Raw genomic sequence first — 22,913 nt, 5'->3', positions numbered from 1 at the left:
TGGGAAAAATGCATTCAATCCAGAAGCAGAGACTGCACATTATAAGTGCATCTCAGTAAATCAGAATATTATCCCACGGTTAGTTTCAATAATTTGCTAAATGAAAATTATTTAAATTCACAACACACTGGGTGATTTATTTAAGCTGTTTCTGTTGAAGTTTTCTGGAAGGAAAAAGTCTACTGTTATGATTTTGGGAGCTTTGTCATCTGATGGTGTTGGTCCGCTGCGTTTTAAGTCCAAAATCAGCAAATCTGTCTAACCAGATAGTTTTAGACTACCTGATGCTGTCTGCTGAAAAGCTTAATAAAGATGCTGATTTCATTTCCCAGCAGGAATTTTCTCCTGTTGCCAAAATTTTTTTAAATATGTGCTTTAGTGGCCATATCACTTTGCTTGATTGGCCAGCAAACTACCCTGGCATAACTCCTACAGAGAAACTGGATTATTATCAAAAGGCAGATGAGTTTAAGGCTACTATTTAAACAGCCCGAGGCTCCTTAAGAGCTCAGCAGAACCACAGGCTGATCTTCCTGCCATGCTGCATTGATGCACAGTTATCCATGCAAAAAGAGGCACAACCAGTTATTTAGTGCAGGGGTTCCCAAAGTGGGGGTCATTGGGTCACAAGATGATAAAAAAATCTCTGGCTTTACAGAGATATACTTGTTTTAATATAGCAAAGTTATGCCTTTAGTAATGGTAACTAAAGTAACTTTTCAACATCAGAAAACATCCACATTTTTTCTCGCACATATGTGAAATTCTTCTCAAGATTTGAGTTTTTTGTTGAAATTTAATCCTCCGTGACAAAAAAAATTATTATTTTCCTGAACCTTAAAATGGCCATAATACGAATTCTCCCTTTTTTTAAATCACAAGAATAAAGCCATATTAGGTGTGCGAGAATAAAGAACATTTTGTGGATAAAGTCGTAATATTACGATTATTTAGTCAAACACTTCCTTGCACAATCGTTTCAAAGTCCTGGCACTAATGATAATTTGACACTGATTTGCTAAAAAGATCTTGTTTTTCCTTATTTGTGAAAGTGATACTAAAGTATAACTTTATAAGGTGCTCAACTTTCCCCATTTTGACACAGGAGGAAGACAGCGATATTTTTCATTCAGAGTTCTCATAAAATTACTTTATTCATTCATGACTTTAGTCATAATTTCCAGAAAGAAAGAAAACACCCCACACCCCCAACCCTGCGAAAAAGGTGTCACCAGTCTCTGCCACTGTTATTTTGGGGGTCGCGGGCTGAGAAGTTTGGGAACCCCTTATTTAGGTTATATGCTGTACAATACAAACATTCAGACACAAGCGGTCAGTCCAAACAATGAAAATATCTGGGCTGACGACTCATTTTTCTCAGATACATCAGTCACAAGCAACATCCCATCAAAGTATGTAAACACTGCAAAAAGGGAACAAAAAGTAAGTAAAAATTTCTTGAAATTAGTGTATTTGTCCTTGATTTGAGCAGATAAATAAGATTATCTGCCAATGGAATGAGCATTTTGACCCCTAAAATAAGATAATTAGATATACTGCACTTGAAATAAGTTGATGGAGGTGAGTTGTTCCTATTTTAAGTGTAATCTTATTCCACTGGCAGATCATTTAAACTTTCCTGCTTGTGGTGGACAGGCAATACGAGTGAAGTGTCTTGCCCGTGGACAATAACTGAGACAGTCAGAGCAGGGAATGGAACTGGCAACCCACCGGTTGACATGAAAGAAAACTAAAACTGCATTCATACAGTCACGTAAAACAATTGGGCCATCTTAAGAAAAAGCCTGTGTGTTTTCTAACAATAAGTCTAATTGAAAAACTGTCCCTTTTAATAAAAAGGCCACTATCACTTCACAGACACCTCACTAGGTGCATATGGTGAGAGCATCGTTACTGTTAATAGAGGTTTGCCCTGTTTATAATATCAGACATCTAGTTTGCCAGCGTGCTTCTGACTGTTTAGGTGAGAGTAAAAACCATGCTAAGCTTAAAAGAGCTGTCCAAAGAAAGAAGATGTAACAGCTGGTGAGTCTCAGGCAGGGTTAAGTTTTGTTCTTTGTACAGATTAGACTAAAGTGAAATAATTGGACATAAGGCTGGACGATAATTCAATAACGATATATATCAGTCTATAGATGTACATCAATGATGGAAAAAAGGGTCAATAAAAAGTTCAATAGAATAACAGTTTTCCTTCCGTTTGCATTCTAGACATGTAGATTAATGTTACAGTCATCACATCCTCCCAACCAATCACAACGCAGACACAGGAACCAAGCTCAACCCACTTTGACGGTTTCAGAGGGCACGCACTTTTTTTCGTTTTTCAAAACGTGCAGTTTGGGTAAAAAGTTGGTTTAATAGAAGGTTTAGTTTGGATTCAGTGTTTGTGTGTATCTGTATCTAAAAATATCGATCAATGTGCTTTTTTCTATAACGTCCAGCCCTTTGTTCCGTCCAGACACCGGAACAAAGGGCACCAAATGACAACCAAGTGGTGACTAGGATGTTGACTAGCAATGGAAAGAGCTTTTATAGTGAAAGGCCAGATCTTTATACTTGCCAGGTGCTGAGTGACTTTGTATGCAAAACTTGTATGAGGGTTTAATGTTTTTTTCATTGTTACAGAAAGGATTTTTGTCCATATATTTTTCCTTTTGTTCCTCCCGACCATCTTGGTTCTGATTGTTATCTTAAAAAAAATCATAACCACAAACGTTAAACATTATGTAGATTTAACCAAACTGACATGCATTTTACATGGTAAAAGTAAATTAAAACACTTAAAAAAGTAGCACAGAACTAAATAATTGGTTTTAAATGTATAATCTGTATCGCGTTTCTACTGTTATAAAGGTCAATTCTAGCTTCAGACATGCAGTGCAACGCGAACACTACTCCCATTCCATGCCCGTCGCTTATTGGATAGTACGTATGACATCCAACTCTCTGATTGGCTACTGTCATCTCCAGTCAGTAATGTGGGCGGTCTTATCGCAACTAACAAGGAAGTGAACTCAGAGTAGTTGAACTAGTTGGCAGGACCTTGCAAATAAAGTTTGACGCGATGTGGACGATTTTATGCATCGCTTGCATAGTTTTAGTCATATTTCTACTTAAATATGTCTTCGGCAGCTCAGGTCCGAACCCGTTCGCGAAGGACTGTCGTGAGCCGCTGAGAGAGAAGGTTTACGACAAGAAAGAGAAAAATAAAGTCCTAAAGCAGGGTGAGTTTATGGTATGAAAACTACTTATGCAGCAAAAAAAAAAAAAAAAAAAAAAAAAAAAAAAACGAGTAGAAACGTTTGCAAGTTTTAAAATCGCGAGTATAGTTTGGTTTGTTCCGTCAAAATTGTGAAAAACCCAAAACTTAGTTTAGGCAATTGATGTAATGGTTGCAAGGCAGGATATGTGCAGATCTGCGTCAGATAACATTTTCAAATCTAAGCTCACTATTAAGAACGTGTAATGTTATTCTGACTTCCAGGTAATGTAAACAACAATGGATGCCATTTCTTGGACTCATTTAAATACATGCATTTTTAGAAAAAAACGTCAAAGTTGCGAGATGGGAATAAATAGCTACCCGTTCTCATTTGGACCAATTCCATTTCTATTTCTAAGGACTTTACTACATAAAAGCTGAGCAATCTGTGTTGCAGATTATGCTATATATATATATATATATATATATATATATATATAATTTTTATTTTTATTTTTTTTTAACCCTTGTCAAAATGGCATTTAACATTCAAAATTATACAGTTTTAACTTAAAGCCACCAATGAACATGCACTAAATGTGTCCATTTGCTCTAGGAATAAAATAGTTCATGTTCCTTTTTTTTAACCACAGCTTTGTTTCTTAATCTTACTTTTTCTTCCACTCCAATAGGTTTCCTGGCCAACAGAGTGCCAGACAATCTCGATGCAGTTGTTATCGGCAGTGGTGTCGGTGGACTCGGGCTGGCAGTGCTGCTAGCTAAAGTTGGAAAGAGGGTTCTGGTTCTGGAGCAGCATGATCGGGCTGGGGGGTGCTGCCACACGTTCACAGAGAAGGGCTTTGAGTTTGATGTTGGTGAGATGATTGATGCATGTCCCTCAAATATGCAAGAAATTAAACAAAAAGATTTCTTGTTGTTTTCTCTGTTAAAGCAATTTCTCTAATAATAACATTTCATATTGCAGGTATCCACTACATTGGCGACCTGTTGGAGCACAAGCCTTTTCGCTGTATGCTGGACCAGATGACCAATGGACAACTGCAGTGGGAGAAGCTGGAGAACCCATTTGACCACGTTGTGCTGGGACCTCCTGAAAACCGCCGCTCCTACCCCATCTACAGCGGCAGCACTCGCTTCTCTGAGGAGCTGAAGAAGCGCTTCCCTGGAGAGGAGAAGGCCATCGATGAGTACTTGAGGCTGGCCAAGGTGGGTTCCTGTGACAAACCACTAAACATTTTCAGAAGAGTTGTACTTAAGATCCAGTCTTTAGCCTTACATGCAAATACTTTTTCTTTCCAAACATAAAGCTCAATGTGCTCAATGCTAAAAAATAAAAGCAGTGTTTGTGCGTGATCCTCAAAAAGCTATCTCCATCAGATTTGAATGAGCTTTTTGTTTCTCAGATTAGATGCACAGTATAGGACCATCCTGTGTCTCTTCTCTGTTTACACCTGCAAATGTGTCCTGCTGCAGCTGCCGTTCTGCAAATATCAAATATCATACCCTTTTTTTCCACTAATTTTTTCATGTGACAGTAAATCTACAAAAGATAATTGGAAGGGGATTTTCTGGGTGTTAAACTCCAGTCCTCTAAGGCTGGTATCCTGCAACTTCTTGATCTGTTGCTGCTTCAACACACCTGAATCCAAAAATTAGGTCACGGGAAGGACTTTGCCAATTCAGCCATTTGGTTCAGGTGCTTTATACCAGGGACACATCTAAGAGCCCCAAAGGACTGGAAGTTGGCACCTCTGGGAACTGGAAAGATGCGTCGTTTTCCAATTTTATGAATAAAAATTAGAAAAGTGTGTTATCTGTTTGCATTCAGCACCCCTAAGTCAATACTTTGGAAAACCACCTTTTACCACAATCACAGTCTTCAAGTCTCTCTATGCACATTGGCTTTAGGTGAGCACGTCACAATGTGGGACAACCAATTGATAAGATGATCCCCCCGGTACTCGAACCCAAACGAAGATCATCCAATTTACCTTTAAGTCTCCTTGCTAGTCCACTGTTACCATCTGTGTGCGCTGTGCTTTGTCTGCAGAAAACCGGACGAAGCGCCTGGTTCCTGGCTCTGCTGAAGCTCTGCCCCTTACCCTTGGCTAAGCTCCTGATCCACACCGGTCTTGTCAAACATCTGTCCTTCTTCTTTAAAATGGCGCCACGCAGCCTGACCGACGTAGTCAACGAGCTGACGGAGAACAAGGACCTCAGAGCTGTCTTTACCTACATCTTTGGCACCTACGGTACGCCTGGTGATGGTTGGTTTTCTGTGTTGGTCAATCAATGAACATCGCGGCGATGCCGTTACCTAAATGTCCCTGTACGGTGCAATTTCTTTTCGTCCTTAATGTCACTTTCCTTCTTTCTCTACTTTGTCCTCTTCTCCCATTTCATATCTTTGGGGTATAATCCACCAATCCTCAGTTGGTGGATTTGCCTGGTTCTACTAGTTAAAACTTAGCTAAATATTCATCCTTCCTCTGCTAATATTCATCTCCAAATGTACACATTATCATTCAGAGACTTTTTTTTATTGTACCTGACAAATGTAAGCATACCCCTTTAACTTTCTTAATTATGGCCCATTTCAACCACAAACTGCAACGTAATTTATAGGGCTGTGCATAAAAATCGATACAAAGATTAACATCCATGTTTTTAAAAACGGGTTAATATCGATATTCTGACTCTCATATTCGATATATGCCTCCCAACCCCCAGGGGGCGTTATTAGAGCGCGCCATTACTGTTCACAGCGAGGAAGAGCAAGTGAGACGAATTTGCAGAACGGGCGACAGGATTATAGAAGCGCCTCCGTCCCTAAAATCAAACATTTGGGCACATTTTTGGTTTCTGTGATACGTTAAATGCATTGAACCAAATGCACTTTATTTTCCTGTTAGTATATCAGTGTTCAATAAATTTAACAAATCTATTTGGCTGGTTTTGTTGATTTAATAACTTTGAGCATTAATTATCAATATTGGCGTCAAATTAAATCAAGCTGAGCTTTATCGAGAACCGTATTGTATCGTGAGCTATGTATCGAGAATCGTATCAAATCGGCTCATCCTAGATGATACCCAGCCCTAGTAATTTATTGGGATTGCATGTGATAGAGCAACGCTCGCTAATCTGTGCATAATTGTGTCGTGGCTGGAAAATGATAAATGCTTTTCATATTTTTTTCCCCCTACAAGTAAAACTCTGAAACCCGTAAAATCTGTTATTTGAGTTATTTTTAATGTTGCTCTTCACCTCCAATAAGGTTTAAAATTGCTGCTCTGTGCTACTTAAGGGATCCAGTTTAGTTGACAGCAGGCTGCTCAGTGTTTTGGGTTTTCCGTGTTGACCTGCAGGCAACATGCCAAAAGACGCCAGCTTCGCCATGCACAGTTTGCTGGTCACTCACTACCTGAGCGGCGCCTGGTACCCTAAAGGGGGCAGCAGCGAGATTGCTTACCACATGATCCCCATCATCGAGAAGGCCGGGGGCGCTGTTCTGGTTCGAGCCCCAGTCAACCGTATCTTGTTCAACGAGGCAAAGGAAGCTTGCGGTGAGTTTGACTTCACGAGCTCCTCAGGTTGATTCGTAGGTGAGATGAAGCCACATCTTCTGTTCTCAGGGGTGAGCGTGTTGAAAGGTCAGGAGGAGGTGCACGTCCGTGCCCCCATGGTCATTTCTGATGCTGGTATCTTCAACACCTACGAGAAGCTTCTGCCCAAGGAGCTCCAGGCCATGCCAGGTCAGACAGCGTTTACACAGCCCTGAATTCTTCTCCGACCTTCCACTTGCAGGCATTTTTTTCCTATGATTCTCCTGTCTTGCAGAGATCCAGAGGCACATCGGTATGGTGAAGCACGGTGAAGGAGGCTTGAGCATCTTTGTGGGTTTAAACGGAACCAAGGAGGAGCTGGGCCTGAGGGCAAACAACTACTGGATCTTCGCTGAGAACAATTTTGACGAGCTGTATGTTTTCTCTATTAATTCTCACAAGACTTACGCTTGAATTTAGCATCTCTTTGCTTTTTGTTTGATACCAGAACAGCCAAGATTCCAATATCCGCTGCCGCCACCAGATGAAGCTACAGAGAATGACATTTAAATGGCAAATTTTTCCTAATTATCAACAGATTTATACATTGAAATTAAAATGATGCAAAAAATCCAAGAGGTAACTAATAAGTATTTTGGCTTGATGATTCTGATTGTAGCTGTTTGCAGAAATAATAATTTTTATATTTATTACACCACTTGAAGTACAGTAAAACTTAATGATTACACGCCTGGTGAGATAAAAAAAATATATATAAATAATAAGCACATAAAACTGACAAACTGACTTTTTGGCAGTTTTATATTTGCAACATTACAAATGCAAATGCATGCTTCCACAAATTGTTCAGTACCTAACTACTGGTGTCCAAGAGAGATTTAAATCGAGCGCACAGCTACGTATGTAATGCAGGTTTATGCCTTATTCACCTGCCATTTTACTCCAAAGTCTTTAATTGTTTATTTGCTTGTTGCTTTAGTAAGTCTCTCATGTTTCATGGTGAGTCCTCCTCAGTCTGAGGTTATCTGAAGAGCTCATGCAAGTAATGTATTGTGTTGCAGTAGAGGACCATTGGGTTTGCTGTAATATCTAGTTCTGATTCCAGCAAACAGACCCGTTCTCGTTTTTGTCCTGGTGTCAAATCTTTTCATCATATTTTAAAGGTATACTATGCAACCGGGGTTGATTTTCCAGCGAGGCTCCCCCCAGAGGACGAAAGTAAAAGTGCACTGTCATAAAGATGCTCAGCTGTTCTGGTTTCTCCGTCAAGCCAGGCGTGGTTGTTTTGAGCTTAGCAGACAGGCGAACGCAACGAAAAGTGGAAAAAACGGCAGTACAAACAATGACTAACACAGTGAAGGTATGAACATCAGGGTTTCCCGCAGCGCTATCTATCGCCGTGGCCGCCGCGGTAGCGTCTCACCAACATAAAAAAAAAAAAAAAATAATAATAATAAAACTCGATATGCTTGCATGTTTATTTGACGTTAACACGCGGTTCTTTGTTGTTGCTTTCGCGCGTGCATATAGTGAATGGCAGGGCAAAAACACATGGAGTTCTCGCCGTAAAGCAAGACCGACTCTCGCAGTCTTGCACCAGACTTCTGAGCCTGTGGGTGCGGGCCGAGGGCTCCTGCAATTGCAAGTACGATATTTCCCCCACAGACCACCAGGGCGGCCGAGAAAACCTTTGTTCGACCTGAAATGACTCATTTAATCATCCAAAACGGTATGGAACACATTAATTAACTGAAAAATGTTGCATAGTATGCCTTTAAAGGTTGTTTTTGGTCCTGTTTTTATAGAGTTTTTGAGTGATTTTATTGTAAAGCCATTTGGCTATCAGGTTGGCTGTTGAAAAGGGTTATATTAATGAAAACATTTAATGAGATTAATGATATTTAGGATTGAGCTTGTTTGCTTTTGATTATTCCTTGCAAAATAAAGTCATTCTCTCCAGTCCAAAATTAATTAACTAATTAACTTCTTGGTTGTTCCACTGTCAATGGCAGAAAGCGTATTTTCTTTGCTACCACATGACCTGCCGATGCGTTTTTTCTTAATGCAAAGGCTTTTTGGTGGAATTACACTAGCTTTGTCTCCGTTCATTTAAGGGTGGAGAAATATATGAACCAAGAGAGAGAGGAGGCTTCCAAAAAAATACCTCTGCTGTTCGTTGCCTCGCCGTCAGCCAAAGATCCATCATGGGAGGCGAGATCACCAGGTACTGTTGGAGATCGGTCGGTGACGATATCCTTTCATCTGGAATGCTTTCTTGATCAGAGGGTCTTCTTTTTTTTTCCTCCTCTAGGAAAGTCTACTTTGAGCCTGGTCAGTTTTGCCAAATACTCGTGGTTTGAGGATTGGAAGGACGACAAGGTGACGAACAGAGGAGCCGACTACAAAGAGCTGAAGCAAGCGTTCATTGACACCGCCCTGGAAGTGGTGATGGACGTTTTTCCTAAGATCACCAGAGACAAGGTAAAAGGCTTCAGGGTCTTTTTGCCGTCTTTTCTCCCCCTATCTGATAGGTGTTTTCAAACTTGTGATTTTCCTGCATTATATTTTTACGGCTGCAAAACGTAGCTTTAAATCAGTGGTTAAAAATTGTATCATTCTTTCTTTACTACAGCCTGTTAGCCTGGCATCTGTCCATTCATTAGTCTACTGTTATTTGTATTTATTTACATTTCCGTTACAGATTTCAGGTGTGTTTTGACCAAAAAGCCCTAAAAAGTTTGTTTCCATATTAACGCTGCCTAAGCAGGTAACTCCCCCTACTGTAGGAGTGTTGTGAAGTTTTCATGAAGTTCAACTTGTCATGAAGATAATAACGTTTTTTAAGCAACTGACATGAATTCGCTCCACAGTTCACAGAAAGGCACAACCATTTTTTTTTTAGCAGAAGTGGAAAAGAAGACAGTTTGAGTCGGAAAATTACAAATAGCCATAACTTGTGATTGTATTGCAGCTTTTAGTAAGGTCTTCAACTGGCGGTCCACGGGCCACATCCGGCTGCCAGAATATTTCTGAATTCAGGAATAGCATAGTGAAGAGGAAACAGTGTGAAAAAAAAAAAAAAAAAAAATAATAATAAATATATATATATATATATATTAGCACGCTCGACTATGAAGGGTAAAACGTCCGCGTAGAGTCAACATGGAGTCCGCCAAGCTCACTGTATGCGTACAGTACGCCTGAGTATGTAGGAGCCTTTAGGCAGCCCGTGCCCGGATTACGCGCTACCAACAATAAACCTAGTAAGTTAATTCAATATAAAAGTTTTGTTTATTTTGGCCTTATGTTAAAACCAGGGCAGTGTAGTCCAACTACTCTGTCCTCCCGACACAGACGGATACAGAGCTGTGGACGTGAAGGGACGGAGTATATTACAGAATATTTGGTACGCCTTATAATTAGTGTTGCACCTATACCAGTATCGGACGGGGCCCCGATCCAGCACTAAAATGGTGGTATCGGTATCGGCGAGTACCAACAAATAGGGCACCTTATAGAGAGAGCACCATTTTGATGTTTGTATGTCACTTGAACGCAGCCTTTTCTCTCCCGACTAGTATTATACATTTTATATAAAGTTCATGAAAGTTGCACTATTTTGGCATTTGAGAGCCAAAACTCAGGGTTTAAAAGAGATTACTCAATTATTAATGTAATTTTACTGTCTTACTGTTGCACTACTATTATACATGTTATAATTTCATGAATGTTGCACTGTTTTGGCCTTTGAGAGCCAAAAGTTTATTCAGCTATTGTCACCCATTCCAGGTAGGCAATAAAAAGTTCTACCACCCTAAGTAGTATGCAGTTCTTCATATATACACACACATCAATTTCAAACAGGTGGTATCGGTATCGGCCAATACTGCACAGCCAGGTATCGGGTATCGGTATCGGGGCCAAAAAATGGCACCTGTGCTGTTTACAGGCCATTACTTGTAATCTGTTGCGTCTTATGGTCCGAAAAATACGGTACCTTTGTTTATTTTTAAGATATTTCTATGTATAATATTGTTACTGTTGGGGAAATAATGTAAACTCTTATACTAGTAGTATGCCAGAGAGTGATGGTGTATAGGTTAGCTGTCTTCGGCACTCATTGGTCTGTTGTTTTGGTGCAGATTGAGTACGTCGACGCTGGGACCCCCATCACCAACACGCACTACATCGGCGCCCCCGAAGGCGAGATCTACGGCGTGGACCACGGCATCGCCCGGTTCAGCCCCGAACTCAACGCCGTGATAAGACCTCAGACTCCACTGAAGAACCTCTACCTGACAGGTGTGTCCCGCCGCGCCTCGCTGCACCGTCCAGAAAACTAACTGCTCTCCTGCATTAGTCACACCTGCTGGCTTTTACCTGTGCTGTTTACAGGCCAGGACGTGTTTCTGTGCGGCTTCGCTGGCGCCCTCGCCGGAGCTCTCACTTGTGGCTCGGCCATTCTCAGCCGCAACCTCCACCTGGACGCCATCGCCTTGGCTAAGAGAACAAAATACATGGACAAAAAGCTGAAAGAGGAGTAGCCGCTCTTGTTGACTGTATTTCAACACCTTTGTTCAGTTTGACCGCGCAGCTGTTTTTTGGTCTGATGGGGTATAGTAGTGGGGAAAGGAATCTACAGTCTGGGACAGGTTGGATCATGATGACTGGGGGAAATGCCCAGAATTTGGTGTTTGTGAATAAATTTCGAAGGTCCTGAGGAAGAAGCAGCAAAAAAAATAAAAGCACTAATATACAATCCCGTGTATCCATTTCTAAAAAAAAAAAGCTATTGCTTGGAGAAGAAAGTAGATTAGGGTCCTACTACTCCTCACTCATGTAGAAAATCCTTGTGTGGAAACTGGTTCTGGTTTCCCATGATGTTTTTTCCTTTCTGGGAAGTCAAGTATTTTAATGACCACTGTCAGTGGAGGGCTAATTGTAACATCTTTTAACCAGACAATAATGAAAACTGATTTAATACCGCTAATAAAAACGGCTCTAAGGACTTCCACATTGGTGTAAATTTTAATTTGCATTGCTTTGTATTTTTCCACCTCTGTCTTTGTGCCATTGTGTTTTCGTTTCTCAGATGGATGGTGACGGGGGGAGGACTTCCTAAAATCGGGCGTGTCTGTGATTGTTGTAGTGCAGAAGATGCAGGAGTTTGTTTTCCATGCATGCGTTCTCTTCCATTATCTAAGATCATGTCGCAGCGGGAACAGCTTCAGGAGGGACACCCAGATACTCGTCTCCCCAGTAATATTCACCAAACTCTTTCCAGGAGATCCCAGGCCCGACAGGACATGCACTGCTGGGGGAAAAAGTTACTTTACCACTGACAAACTTACATGTTTCAGCTCATCAAATAATTGTAAATATTAGAAAAAGGATAACCCGAATAAATACAAATAATTGCAGTTTAAGCATGTTTACTTTGTTGATTAATGGAAAGAAGTTATGCCAACCAGTCTGTCTCCAACAAAAAACGTAATTCTTAAATCTGATAGGTTATTGCCACCGCCAACTGGTAAGGAGTCTTTTATATAATAGTAGAGAAATGCTGGCAAGACGTTCTTGCCAGAATTATTTTAGTTTAGCCTCATTTGAGCGATTCCGAACTAGACTTTGACTAGACCACAACAAAACCTACTTTTTTCTAAATTCATTCAGAGTTGCCGGTGTGCCTCAGATCATCGTGCTGCATTATGAACCACATGCTTTGGCCTTAAAATAAAAACTGGATGGTCTGACATTCTGCTACAGGATTTTCTGTTAGAAAGCCGATTGAGATTCAAAGATTCTTTATTGTTACTGTGGTGGAATTTCTTTTTGGCCACTCATGCTAAGAGTACACATAAAAAAGACAAACAAACAAGACTTAGTGTTTTTTTCTCCCCTCATTATAGCGTTCAGAAAATTAAAAAAAAATGAAGATGAAAGTACAAAAGTTTTGTATGAACTAGTCCATGAGTCACAGATAACAAATAATGACATTCAGAGGTGATAGTGTGCATGTAGGTTGTAACATTATAGTGATTGTAATGTATAACGGGTTAATAACTGTGGGGTGATTCTAAAGCGTTGGACAGCGGTCTCCCATCAGGGGGCGATTTCCCTCACAGCTCTTGGGAAGAAGCTGTTTCTAAGTTTATCTGTTTTGTCTTTAGGCTTCTGAAGCGTTTATCTGATGGGAGGGGGGCAAACAGCGCATTGCCTGGGCTGGTGGCATCAATGGAAATGCGTCTGGTCCTTCTTTGGACTCGTTCTGCATAAATTGAGTCCAGATCCTGCAGACAGCATCCCACAATCCCCTGTGCTGTTCTCACCACCCCTGCTAAGTCCGTCCTCTCCTGGACTGTCCAGCTTCCATACCATACAGTTATGCTGAGACATAAAACGCTCTCAATGGTAGCGCTATAGAAGTTCTTTAGCAGTTTAGTGGGAAGTCCAGACGTTTTCAGTTTCCTGAGGAAGAAGAGCCGTTGTTGGGCCTTCTTCACCAGGTGGTAGGTGTTAACAGTCTATGAGAGGTTGGAGGAGATGTGAATGGCCTTCCTGTGTTGAAGATCAGCGGAGCAAATGTTCCCTATCCTCACCACCTGGAGTCTGTTGGTGAGGAAATCACTGATCCAGGAGCAGAGAGGAATGGAAAATCCAAGGTTGTGGAGCTTCAGAGCACTGGCATGTCTGGGAGCATGGTGTTGAATGCTGAGCTGAAGAGCATCCTAACAAAGGAGTTAGGCTGCTGCAGATGAGTCAGAGCTGAGTGCAGCGCTAACGAGACAGCGTCCTCTGTGGAGCGATTCTCCCTGTAGGCAAACTGCAGACTGTCCAGGCCAGCAGGGATGGTGTACTTTAGGAGGATCCTCTTGAAGCACTTCATGATGACTGGGGTCAGAGCGATGGGACGATAATCATTGAGGCAGGTGATGATTCATATACTTGGGGACAGGCACGATAATGGATGTTTTAGACAGGCAGGAACCATGGAGAGCTGCAGGGAGAGGTTGAAGATGTCCAGAAACACCCCTGCTAGCTGGTCTGCACACAGTTTAAGCATCTAGGCAGCCTTACTGGTGTTGACCTTTTTCAGGGAAGAGGTCACTTGGTGGAGCTGCAGGACGAGAGGCTGAAGGTGCTCCTCTGGCTGAGGAAGATGTTCAGGCTTCCTTCTGCTTGGAGAGTCGATGCGTGCAAAGAAGCTGCTTAAGGTGTCAGGTAGAGTCATTGCTCAGCTGCTGGTCGCCGCGCTTGTAGTCCGTGATGGTTCTGATGCCTCTCCACATTTCACGTGGGTTGTTGCTGCTGAAGTGGTCCTTGATGCCTGCTTGAATCTGTGCTTTTCCTTCTGGATGCCTTTTTTAAGTTCATTTCTAGCCCTGCTGTAGGCTAGTCTGTCTCCAGATCTGAACGCTGCATCCTGGGCCTTCAGCAGGGACCGCACCGAGCTGTCCACCCATGGATTCTGGTCAGGAAACACTCTGATTGTCTTTGTGGGTACGACAGCATCAGAACAGAAGTAGATATAGACAGTACAGATGATGTGTAGCTTTTTAAGTCAGCGCCCTCTTTATATACATCCCAGTCATTGTTTCCAAACAGAGCTGAGGAGGCGTCCTCTGTCCAAACCTGGACGGGTTTTTTTTTTTTTATCACCGTTCTGGTTCTGCACATCAGTGGCTTGTAGGCCGGAACCAGCTCCACAGACATTTGATCTGATTAACCGCAGCGAGGATCTGCTGCGGCTTTGTCTGCTCCTGGGATGTTACAGTAAACTTGTCTCTGGTCGGGAACTTAATGAATTTATGGAACTTGGGGAGCACAGACTTTAAATTGACCTGGTTAAAGTCCCCGGCAACGATCACAGCGGCCTCTGGGTTGTTGTTAATTTGGCCGGTAACAAAGCTGTAGAGCTGCTCCACAGCTAGCTTAGCATTAGCTTTTGGCTGGATGTATGCTGCAATGATTAGCACAGAGCTGAGCTCTCTAGCCAGTTTAAATGTTGAGCAGAAGGTTCAGACGTTCTTTGCCGTTGTGCACCAGGTGTCGTGAATATAAATCACCAGACCTCCTCCTCTGCTTTTCTCCGCGGCGGCCATGCGGTCTGCCCTGAACATCGTGCGCTGAAGCTGTAGCAACTTGTCGCGGATGTCGCCATCTAACCACGATTGTGTAAAAATCGCTACACAGCTGTCCGTCTTACGTGATTCTTAACTGGATCTCGTCAAGTTTTTTGGCGAAGGTCGGGATCTTACATCGACCAGAATGAAGCTCGGAAGTGTTGGTCTGTGATGTTTGGTGAGAATCGTCAAATTGTTTTTTTCAGGTCTTTTTATTTTTTTTATTCCTTTTTGCATTTACTTTTTCCCACTGATGTCATTTATGTTAAGTTTCTCTTTTTTAAATTATTGAATCATGATGAACAACAGGAAAACGTGACTTTAAACTGAGTTAAATGGGGCTTGCAGTGCCTTATGTTCATGATTGTTCCGTCGCCTCCTGGATGAGCTGCGGTGCCTTCTTGGAGTAATTTTGGTAGGTCAGCCACGCTTATGGAGGTTTTCCATTGTCCCGTGTTTTCTTTGGGGCTCTCGCTGTGGTTCACTGGAGTCCCAAAGCCTTGGAAATTGCTTTTCAATCCATTCCAGTCAGATACGTGTCAACAGTTCTCATCTGTTCTGGAATTTGCTTGGCAAGATGTCGCAGACTAACGGCACACTGATAGCTGCAAGGCCAAATCCTTTATAAATAAACCCTTACATGTTAACAAATAATTTACTTAGCATGCATTCATTCATGATTCATGCCTTAATAGTAAGTCATGTGCCACAAACCTGATGAGTTTTGAGCTCTCAGAATTTCACAGCAAAAGGTTTTAGTCACAAATGTGTGTAAAGTCTGTACGTTTCTTGAGAACTGTGTTTGTTTGGTTTAAAATGTAGCGAAGAATAAATACGTCATAACATTAAACCAAACAAGTGTTTTTTTTGTGTTGCCCTTTCTGCAAAAACACGCCCCCCCCCCTTTCTTTTATATTTATATTAGGGTTTTAGGTTTTTACACAAACAGTAGACGGCACTTTTAACTCCTCGGCTGCACCTGAACGCAGCATGCAGGATTTGCTGCAGCAACGCGTGCAACCACTGGACACGTTAAAAAAAAGTGGAGACTTTAAGCTTTCTGATTAGCTGGCGATTCAAAGGGGTGTGGTTTATTCTTTTCCTCATAATCTTTCCATGTTGGCCAGAATTATGCAAATACATGTTTCCACCACTGGCGGGCGATGGTGGCTTTAGCTGCGCGCAGGCGAGGTAAGGTCGGATAATAATGTGTGCAAATAATAGAAGATTCAATATTTTTGTGCCGCTTCGACGCACACTTGTTTTTATGAGATGTTGTTTTGTTGCTTTTTTCTTGCAGACAATTCAATCCCGTCGCGTTTCCTTGCAAAAGAGTTTATTTGGAGAGCCACACTCGCTAGCTTATCCCGAGTGCAGCTAAAGCGAGAAAACGCCACTTATTCATAGAATTAATATTTCCCCCTAATTTAATGTTGTTTCTCTGTAGTTTAGAGGGAACTGTCGCACGAGTTAGAGTCAGAAATGGACGTGTGCCCCGAATCGTTGCGTTACGAGCTGTTAACGGAGGTGGGCGAAGGCTCCTTCGGGAGAGTGTACAAAGCCAGAGAGGTTGGGGGGAAACAGCGCCTCCTGGCGGTGAAGAAGTTCCACTTCAGCTGCGGTTCGGAAGAGGCCGGAATCCCTCCCCCCATGATCCGAGAGGTGGCGCTGCTGCGCAAGGTGGGCTACTTCAACCATCCAAACATAGTCAAGTAAGTATGATTTACGCATACTTATAAGTATGCATCCACCTGATGCAGGTAAACTAATATCGTTGTCACCTTTTATGGTTCACCGTAAGACGTTACTGTGTTTTTTGTAGCGCTTTAGACTTTATTTGTCATTTTGTATGCACAGAGTGCGTACAGAACAAAATTTTGTTTGCATACAGCTTGAAAAAAATCACAGTAAATTACAGGATAAGGTGCAGCGGTTATTTTATGTAAACAATTGAAATGTAAACAATGTAAACAATGCAGGGGAAATAGACAGTGTGCGATTCACAGTGTACAGGTGAGTATTATTAAAACCGTGTAATATACGAATGTGGTACAGAGTCCATTTGTGGCTTCAGCAGTTTATAAATTGGCATTTCCATTTGTAAAGAAATATTTACTAAGTCTGAATTATTAGTGCTTTACTTCTCAAGTTACCCTGTAAGGAATTAAAGCATTAAAATAGGTTTATGTTTGCAGACATTAACATAGGTATTGGATTTATTGGCATAGTAGTTTCAAATGATAGATTGTGGTTTTATTTGTTGTTTTTTCAATCACAAATAACAAAAACAATAGATGCACCTTGCACCTACCAAATATTTGATTTCCTTAGCCTATAGAAAATTTAAATCTACAGAGTTGGCATTATTAAAAATGACCAGTGACATTTTGCTGGCAGCAGACTCTGGACACCACTCTGTGCTGATTTTATTGGACTTAACATCAGCGTTTGACACCATGGATAATACTGTTCTTACTCACAGATAATAAAATAAGGCTACATACTCCAAGCGTTTGTCCAGATAGTATTTGCTGAGCCTACAAACAACCACCACAAATAAAATATTCTCGATTCTTAAATACATTCTGCCTCTTTGTCTATTTGCCTAGGACTTTAAAGTAATTGACTCCATTGTTGTTGGTGATGCCTAAGACCCGGGGTCCGTTCTTCGTACGTTGCTTAAAACATCCAAGATCAAATGAGACATCCAAGATGATTTCATCCGGCTAATCCTGATCCGGCTAACTGGGTTCTTCCAACACACCTGTTGTTTACGATTAGTATGGCTGGATTGAGTTATCTGAGACAACTGCGCGTTCATGCGTTTGTTTAAAAGGGGAAATGTATCGATAGTAGAATCAATGATCAGCAACGCTGCTATTGGCTGTTCAGCATGGACAAAGAACGCCCACAGTTTTTCTCCCAAGCAGAACAAGAGCTTTTAATGGAAGGTTATGCCGATTTTGAGTCATTAATTAAAACACCTAAAAATCTGTTAAAGCCAGGAGAGAGGGCTGGCAAAAAGCAGCAGACAAATTAATGTGTAAATACTGTCCATGGTAGATGTTTCTATCACTTTCTACTGTATGAATTTTTGCATTTTAATAATCTCATATTTACTTTGTTCTTTTTGTCAGAGCCTCCACGGGACCCACTAGAACATGGGAACAAGTAAAAGTGAAATACAAGAATATTCTACAAAATGGTTGCCTTTAATTATTCAATTCAATTCAATTTTATTTATATAGCGCCAAATCATGAAACATGTCATCTCAAGGCACTTTACAAAGTCAAGTTCAATCATATTATACAGATTGGGTCAGATTATACAGATTGGTCAAAAATGTCCTATATAAGGAAACCAGTTGATTGCATCAAAGTCCCGACAAGCAGCATTCACTCCTGGGGAACCGTAGAGCCACAGGAAGAGTCATCTGCATTGCACATGGCTTTGCTGCAATCCCTCATACTGAGCAAGCATGAAGCGACAGTGGGAAGAAAAACCACCCATTAGCGGGAAGGAAAAACCTCCGGCAGAACCGGGCTCAGTATGAACGGTCATCTGCCTCGACCGACTGGGGTTACAGAAGACAGAACAGAGACACAACAAGAGAGACAAAAAAGCACAGAAGCACACATTGATCTAGTAATCTGTTCTACATTAGATGGTAGTAGCGGGTGAGCTACTTTATTATACTTTATTTTAAAAAGGCACTTGTTATGTCAAGAGATCCAAATATCGGTGTCAGTCCTTAGACACGGGAAGTAAAGGACGCATGCAAACTGGGAATTTTAACAAAAAAAAAAATCTTTATCCATAAAAAATGAAAATCTTCCTTTTCCAAGTCATCCACAGTTTACACGGTAAAACTGTATTGCTCCGTGTCTAGATAATCCATCCATAGTTTTTTCTAATACAATATACGGGTCGACAGGAAGCAAGCCTTTCAAAGTAAACTAAACTTCACAATAAAATGGCCCGAACAAATCTTCCTATTGAAAATAATAAAAATAAAAAGCAAACCATCATACAAATCACTTAAATATTTTCTATTTATGGCGCTAACACCACTTTTTCCTCTTTAAAAGCCACTGTTAAATGATGTGTTTGTCTGTTTATAACAGCCACCAAGAAAAATCTCTCTACAATTACACTGTCGCGCTGCGCAACCTGTCTATTGCGCAACACGCGATTAATTCAAAAAACTCTGCAAGTTATTCTTGCACCTTCCGCAACAGGTTGCAGTCGTAAAAATGGACATGGCTACGGCAGACTTCCCATCTCCTCCGCTTATACAGCCGTGATCTAATCTTGTTTACATGAAATAAGCCTGCTCTGGAGCAGGTTTAAACTGGCGCACATGTTGCTATGACAACAAGTGCAGGATGTCTTTCGAAGAACCAAACGATCCAAGATCATGCCAAATTGTCAACAATGAAATCCTGCTAACTGAGTTAGCGACGTACGAAGAACGGACCCCCGTTTTAAAAATTGCGGCGATCGTGCTTTTCAGGTAGTTACTCTGAGATTTTGGAACACTCTCCCGCTGTCTCTTCACTGCACAGAATCCACAGTCTCTTCTAAGAAACACGTAAAGACATGTTAAGACAGGCATTTGCTTAAGCAAGTTTTATGTTTTTAGATTGTTTTGGCTCCTGTGAAGCACTTTGTGATGTCAGTGTCTGTGAAAGGTGCTAAGAAATACACTTTTACTTACTATTCCGTAGGTTTATGCATTGTTTATCAAACCTAATAATGCAAATAACAGTAAAAGTTTTAATGTGTGTGCTGCATCAAAACACGGTTAATCTTCTTTTTATTTGACAGCTTTTGTCAAACATGTTAAATTCCTCAGAGCATTCAGCAGTTGCTCAGAAACAAGCAGCGGTTTCAGCCATCTTGAATCCCTAGTTGTATTTTGATGAAGTAAAATAAAATAAAATTTGAGAGACTTTTTTTTTCTCAGGCTACATTTGTGATGTGTGGCACATAGATATTCTCTGATTAATCAAGATTATGATTTTATCTCTGTGCTTGAGTATATTGTAGGTGATCTTTTTGCAAACCTGATTCCCAGACTCTCGGATTTAATTTCAAGTCTAGGTTTGTAGTTTCACATTTTTCATTGTTTCTAACGTTTAAAACTAAGGATGCACCGATATGAAAATTTGGGCCAATATTAATATTACTGTTATGTAATAACCAATTTTACCTATCAGACCGATACCGATGGGTTAAAAAATGACGAGCATTGGCCGATGTTAATGCTGCTATATCGTGCATCCCTATCTAGAACGTCTCCAGTCAAACTTGTATGTTCTTCAGGCTCTTAGATGCATCTGCTGTATATGTGGGGTCGACCCTGGACCTCACTCTGGTGCTGGAATACATCGACCAGGACCTGTCCACTCTCCTGTCCAAGGCTCCTTCGAGTGGTCTGGGCCGGGACTTGATAAAGGTGAGAACACCTGAGTATATTTCACCTGGATCGCTGCAGCTCTTGGGTCGGATTTGATGATCTGTGCCACGTTGGTCCCAGGATACGATGCAGCAGCTGCTGCGAGGACTGGACTTCTTGCACACAAACCTCATCCTGCATCGGGACCTAAAGCCGGAGAACATCCTGGTCAGCAACCGCGGAGAGATCAAGATTGCAGACTTTGGACTGGCACGGATTGTCACCTTTAATATCGCTCTTACGCCCTGTGTAAATGTTACACAAGTCAGACATTTTACTGATATTTTGCACCAAAAAAACAGTGTTTTTCAGCCTGAGGTGTAAAATTTTCTTTTTTTTTTTTTCTTCTCCCCCACCCCCGTTTGAATATATTTCTGTCTCCAACTCCTTTCCCACTGCTGCTTTTAGGTCGTGACCTTGTGGTACCGAGCTCCAGAGGTGCTGCTGAACACTGTTTACATGTCCTCAGTGGACATGTGGAGCGCTGGCTGCATCTTTGCTGAGCTTTTTCTCTTGAGGTGAGGAGAAAAAAAAAGAAAGAAAGAGAAACACAAATATCTAACTCTGGAGTTTCCTTTTAAATCTAGGGCCGTAACGTTTCACAATCGCAGAGTAAGCACAGTTATCTGCAGCCCTGCTCTTGTGTTCTACAGGCCGTTGTTTAAAGGCTACACAGAAATGCAGCAGCTGCAAAAGATCTTTGAGTGAGTATGAAAGGCTGTCAGGGGCTATGGCTCCACCTTGTCCAAAGAATTAGCAAGTCGCTCCTAATAAATCATAAGGCTGATTGGTAAACTTCTATTTTCATTACTTTTAGTGAGGATCACTTAAACACAACCTGCCTCTATTTACTGAGTTCCTGTTTGGCAGGGTGATCGGGCTGCCCGATGAGGAGGACTGGCCTCGAGAAACCCCGATCTTGTACTCCGACCGCCTGGGGCCGAGGGTTTCCTGCACCAGGCTGCTGCCCAACCTGGACCAAGATGAGAACGACCTGCTCTCTGTAAGCCCACCTACGTTACATTTCCCTGTTTGACTCTGTTCTTTATTCCGGTCACACTAACCAACGTACAGATTGCTCAAAGGGAGAGCAGCAGCGGCTATTTACAAATTTTTTCTTTAAATTATATGGAGAATAAGTTACGCCTCTGTTCTGAAAGGCTTAACAGAGGCAATTAGATGACATTAATCCATTACAACTAAAATACCACTGACCACTCAGGTGAATAATAATAATTTCAGCTCAAGGAGATAATGTTATTTCACTTATTAATGGAGATCAGCCTATGACCAAAGCGGAACATCTGATCAGCGGCTTTGTTCAGCATTTCACCTGCAGCGTTTTAACGTGGTGTGAAATCTTCCCGCCTGCAGCGCTGTTTGATATTCAGCCCGAGCCGTCGCATCTCCGCCGCCGAGGCCCTGACTCATCCTTTTTTTGTGAAGCCCTGAAGACTCCTCCAGCAGGATAAGGAGCCGAAGCTGCTGTGATTCTACGATCAGGAACATCTAACGGAGAGACCCGCGATGTGCCCGCGAAACCCACTGGCACCTTCGCCCCGGCCACCACGAGCGTTAAAGCTTTTAAAACCAAAAATCGGCAGCGTCGTCAGAAACTGTGCTCGGGTCGGAGGCGAGGAGCTGCCTGAACCTTTCCAGCAAGCCAGCTTGATTCACAGATTGTGGAACTTCTGATTCAAAAGCTTCAGGAAAGTAAGCTCTATGTGTGATACTTTTCTCAAACTCTTTATATAAGCATATATAAAACCCTTTTAGAAGTTCATGTATCAGAAGGAACGGCAGGTTTTTCAGTCAGGTTGTGCCGTGTTCTCACTAAATGTACAGCTTCTGTGTTAAGTTTCACTGTTGGACATTTGGAGTTTTTTTGGTTTTATGCTGCTAAGGAACATAATGGTCACCTTTTAAGTTGACGAGTTTCTGTTTCCTGGAGATTTCTGTTGCACTTGTTATTGAGAAGACTTGAATGGTGTAATGGATGCACCTGTTTTTACTTTTTGTTTTGACATTTTGTGCAAAGTATTTTTTTTTCCTCTTTCTGAGTTATGTTCATTCATGAAACATTTCTATTAATAAGGGTTCTATTCTGTCTGTTCTTTTAAAAGCATCACAATGAGTTATACTTGTTTTTAATTAGATGTAATTTCACTTGAAGGAAGAAGAGGGTGCTATTGGAGAACGAGTGAATTGATTCCAGTTTTGCCTCAACCTCATGTTTCTGTCCACATTCACCGCTTCTCTAGAAAATCTAGACAAATTATAAATGCATGTTTACTCATTTCAAGAAACGGGAAAGAATAAAAGACTACAATAAAAAAAATAATACATTTGGTGAATAAAGCTTTGGAAAACAAGTAGATATAGGAATATTGGAAAAAAAGTTTTTCAAATTAACTGTATTTGTTCTTTAATTGTCGCTTTAAATGTAACTAATTTGCATTTAAAGTCAACATTTAATGAACTCTTACATTTCTTTGAAGTTACTATTATTTTTTTTGTA

The 22,913-nt window shown here is 41.3% G+C and overlaps 2 protein-coding genes across 3 annotated transcripts; both read left to right on the top strand.

Moving 5' to 3' along the window:
- The first annotated feature begins 3,054 nt into the window (after nucleotides 1-3,054).
- On the top strand, nucleotides 3,055-12,233 carry retsat (retinol saturase (all-trans-retinol 13,14-reductase)). The gene is made up of 11 exons (XM_012851020.3): nucleotides 3,055-3,248; nucleotides 3,919-4,101; nucleotides 4,212-4,453; nucleotides 5,298-5,499; nucleotides 6,616-6,813; nucleotides 6,883-7,002; nucleotides 7,088-7,226; nucleotides 8,928-9,037; nucleotides 9,125-9,294; nucleotides 10,956-11,115; nucleotides 11,209-12,233. The coding sequence occupies exons 1-11, from the start codon at nucleotides 3,089-3,091 to the stop codon at nucleotides 11,355-11,357; spliced, it is 1,833 nt and encodes a 610-aa protein (XP_012706474.2). The 5' UTR covers nucleotides 3,055-3,088; the 3' UTR covers nucleotides 11,358-12,233.
- A 3,778-nt stretch (nucleotides 12,234-16,011) lies between these two features.
- On the top strand, nucleotides 16,012-22,710 carry cdk21 (cyclin-dependent kinase 21). 2 transcript variants are annotated; one of them, XM_021309736.2, is made up of 8 exons: nucleotides 16,012-16,127; nucleotides 16,384-16,648; nucleotides 20,263-20,395; nucleotides 20,477-20,644; nucleotides 20,804-20,913; nucleotides 21,049-21,099; nucleotides 21,266-21,398; nucleotides 21,770-22,710. In XM_021309736.2, exons 2-8 carry the CDS (start codon nucleotides 16,419-16,421, stop codon nucleotides 21,845-21,847), a joined length of 903 nt encoding a protein of 300 aa, XP_021165411.2. In that variant the 5' UTR covers nucleotides 16,012-16,127; nucleotides 16,384-16,418; the 3' UTR covers nucleotides 21,848-22,710. The 2 variants fall into 2 exon arrangements, with proteins under 2 accessions (XP_021165411.2, XP_021165412.2); XM_021309737.2 differs by having other exon boundaries at nucleotides 16,027-16,127; nucleotides 16,389-16,648.
- The last annotated feature ends 203 nt before the right edge of the window (nucleotides 22,711-22,913 follow it).

This window comes from Fundulus heteroclitus, chromosome 16, assembly GCF_011125445.2.
Source record: "Fundulus heteroclitus isolate FHET01 chromosome 16, MU-UCD_Fhet_4.1, whole genome shotgun sequence".
Classification (NCBI taxonomy): domain Eukaryota; kingdom Metazoa; phylum Chordata; class Actinopteri; order Cyprinodontiformes; family Fundulidae; genus Fundulus; species Fundulus heteroclitus.
The sequence above is the reverse complement of the archived record's forward strand: the minus strand, read 5'-3'. Positions and strand labels throughout refer to the sequence as shown.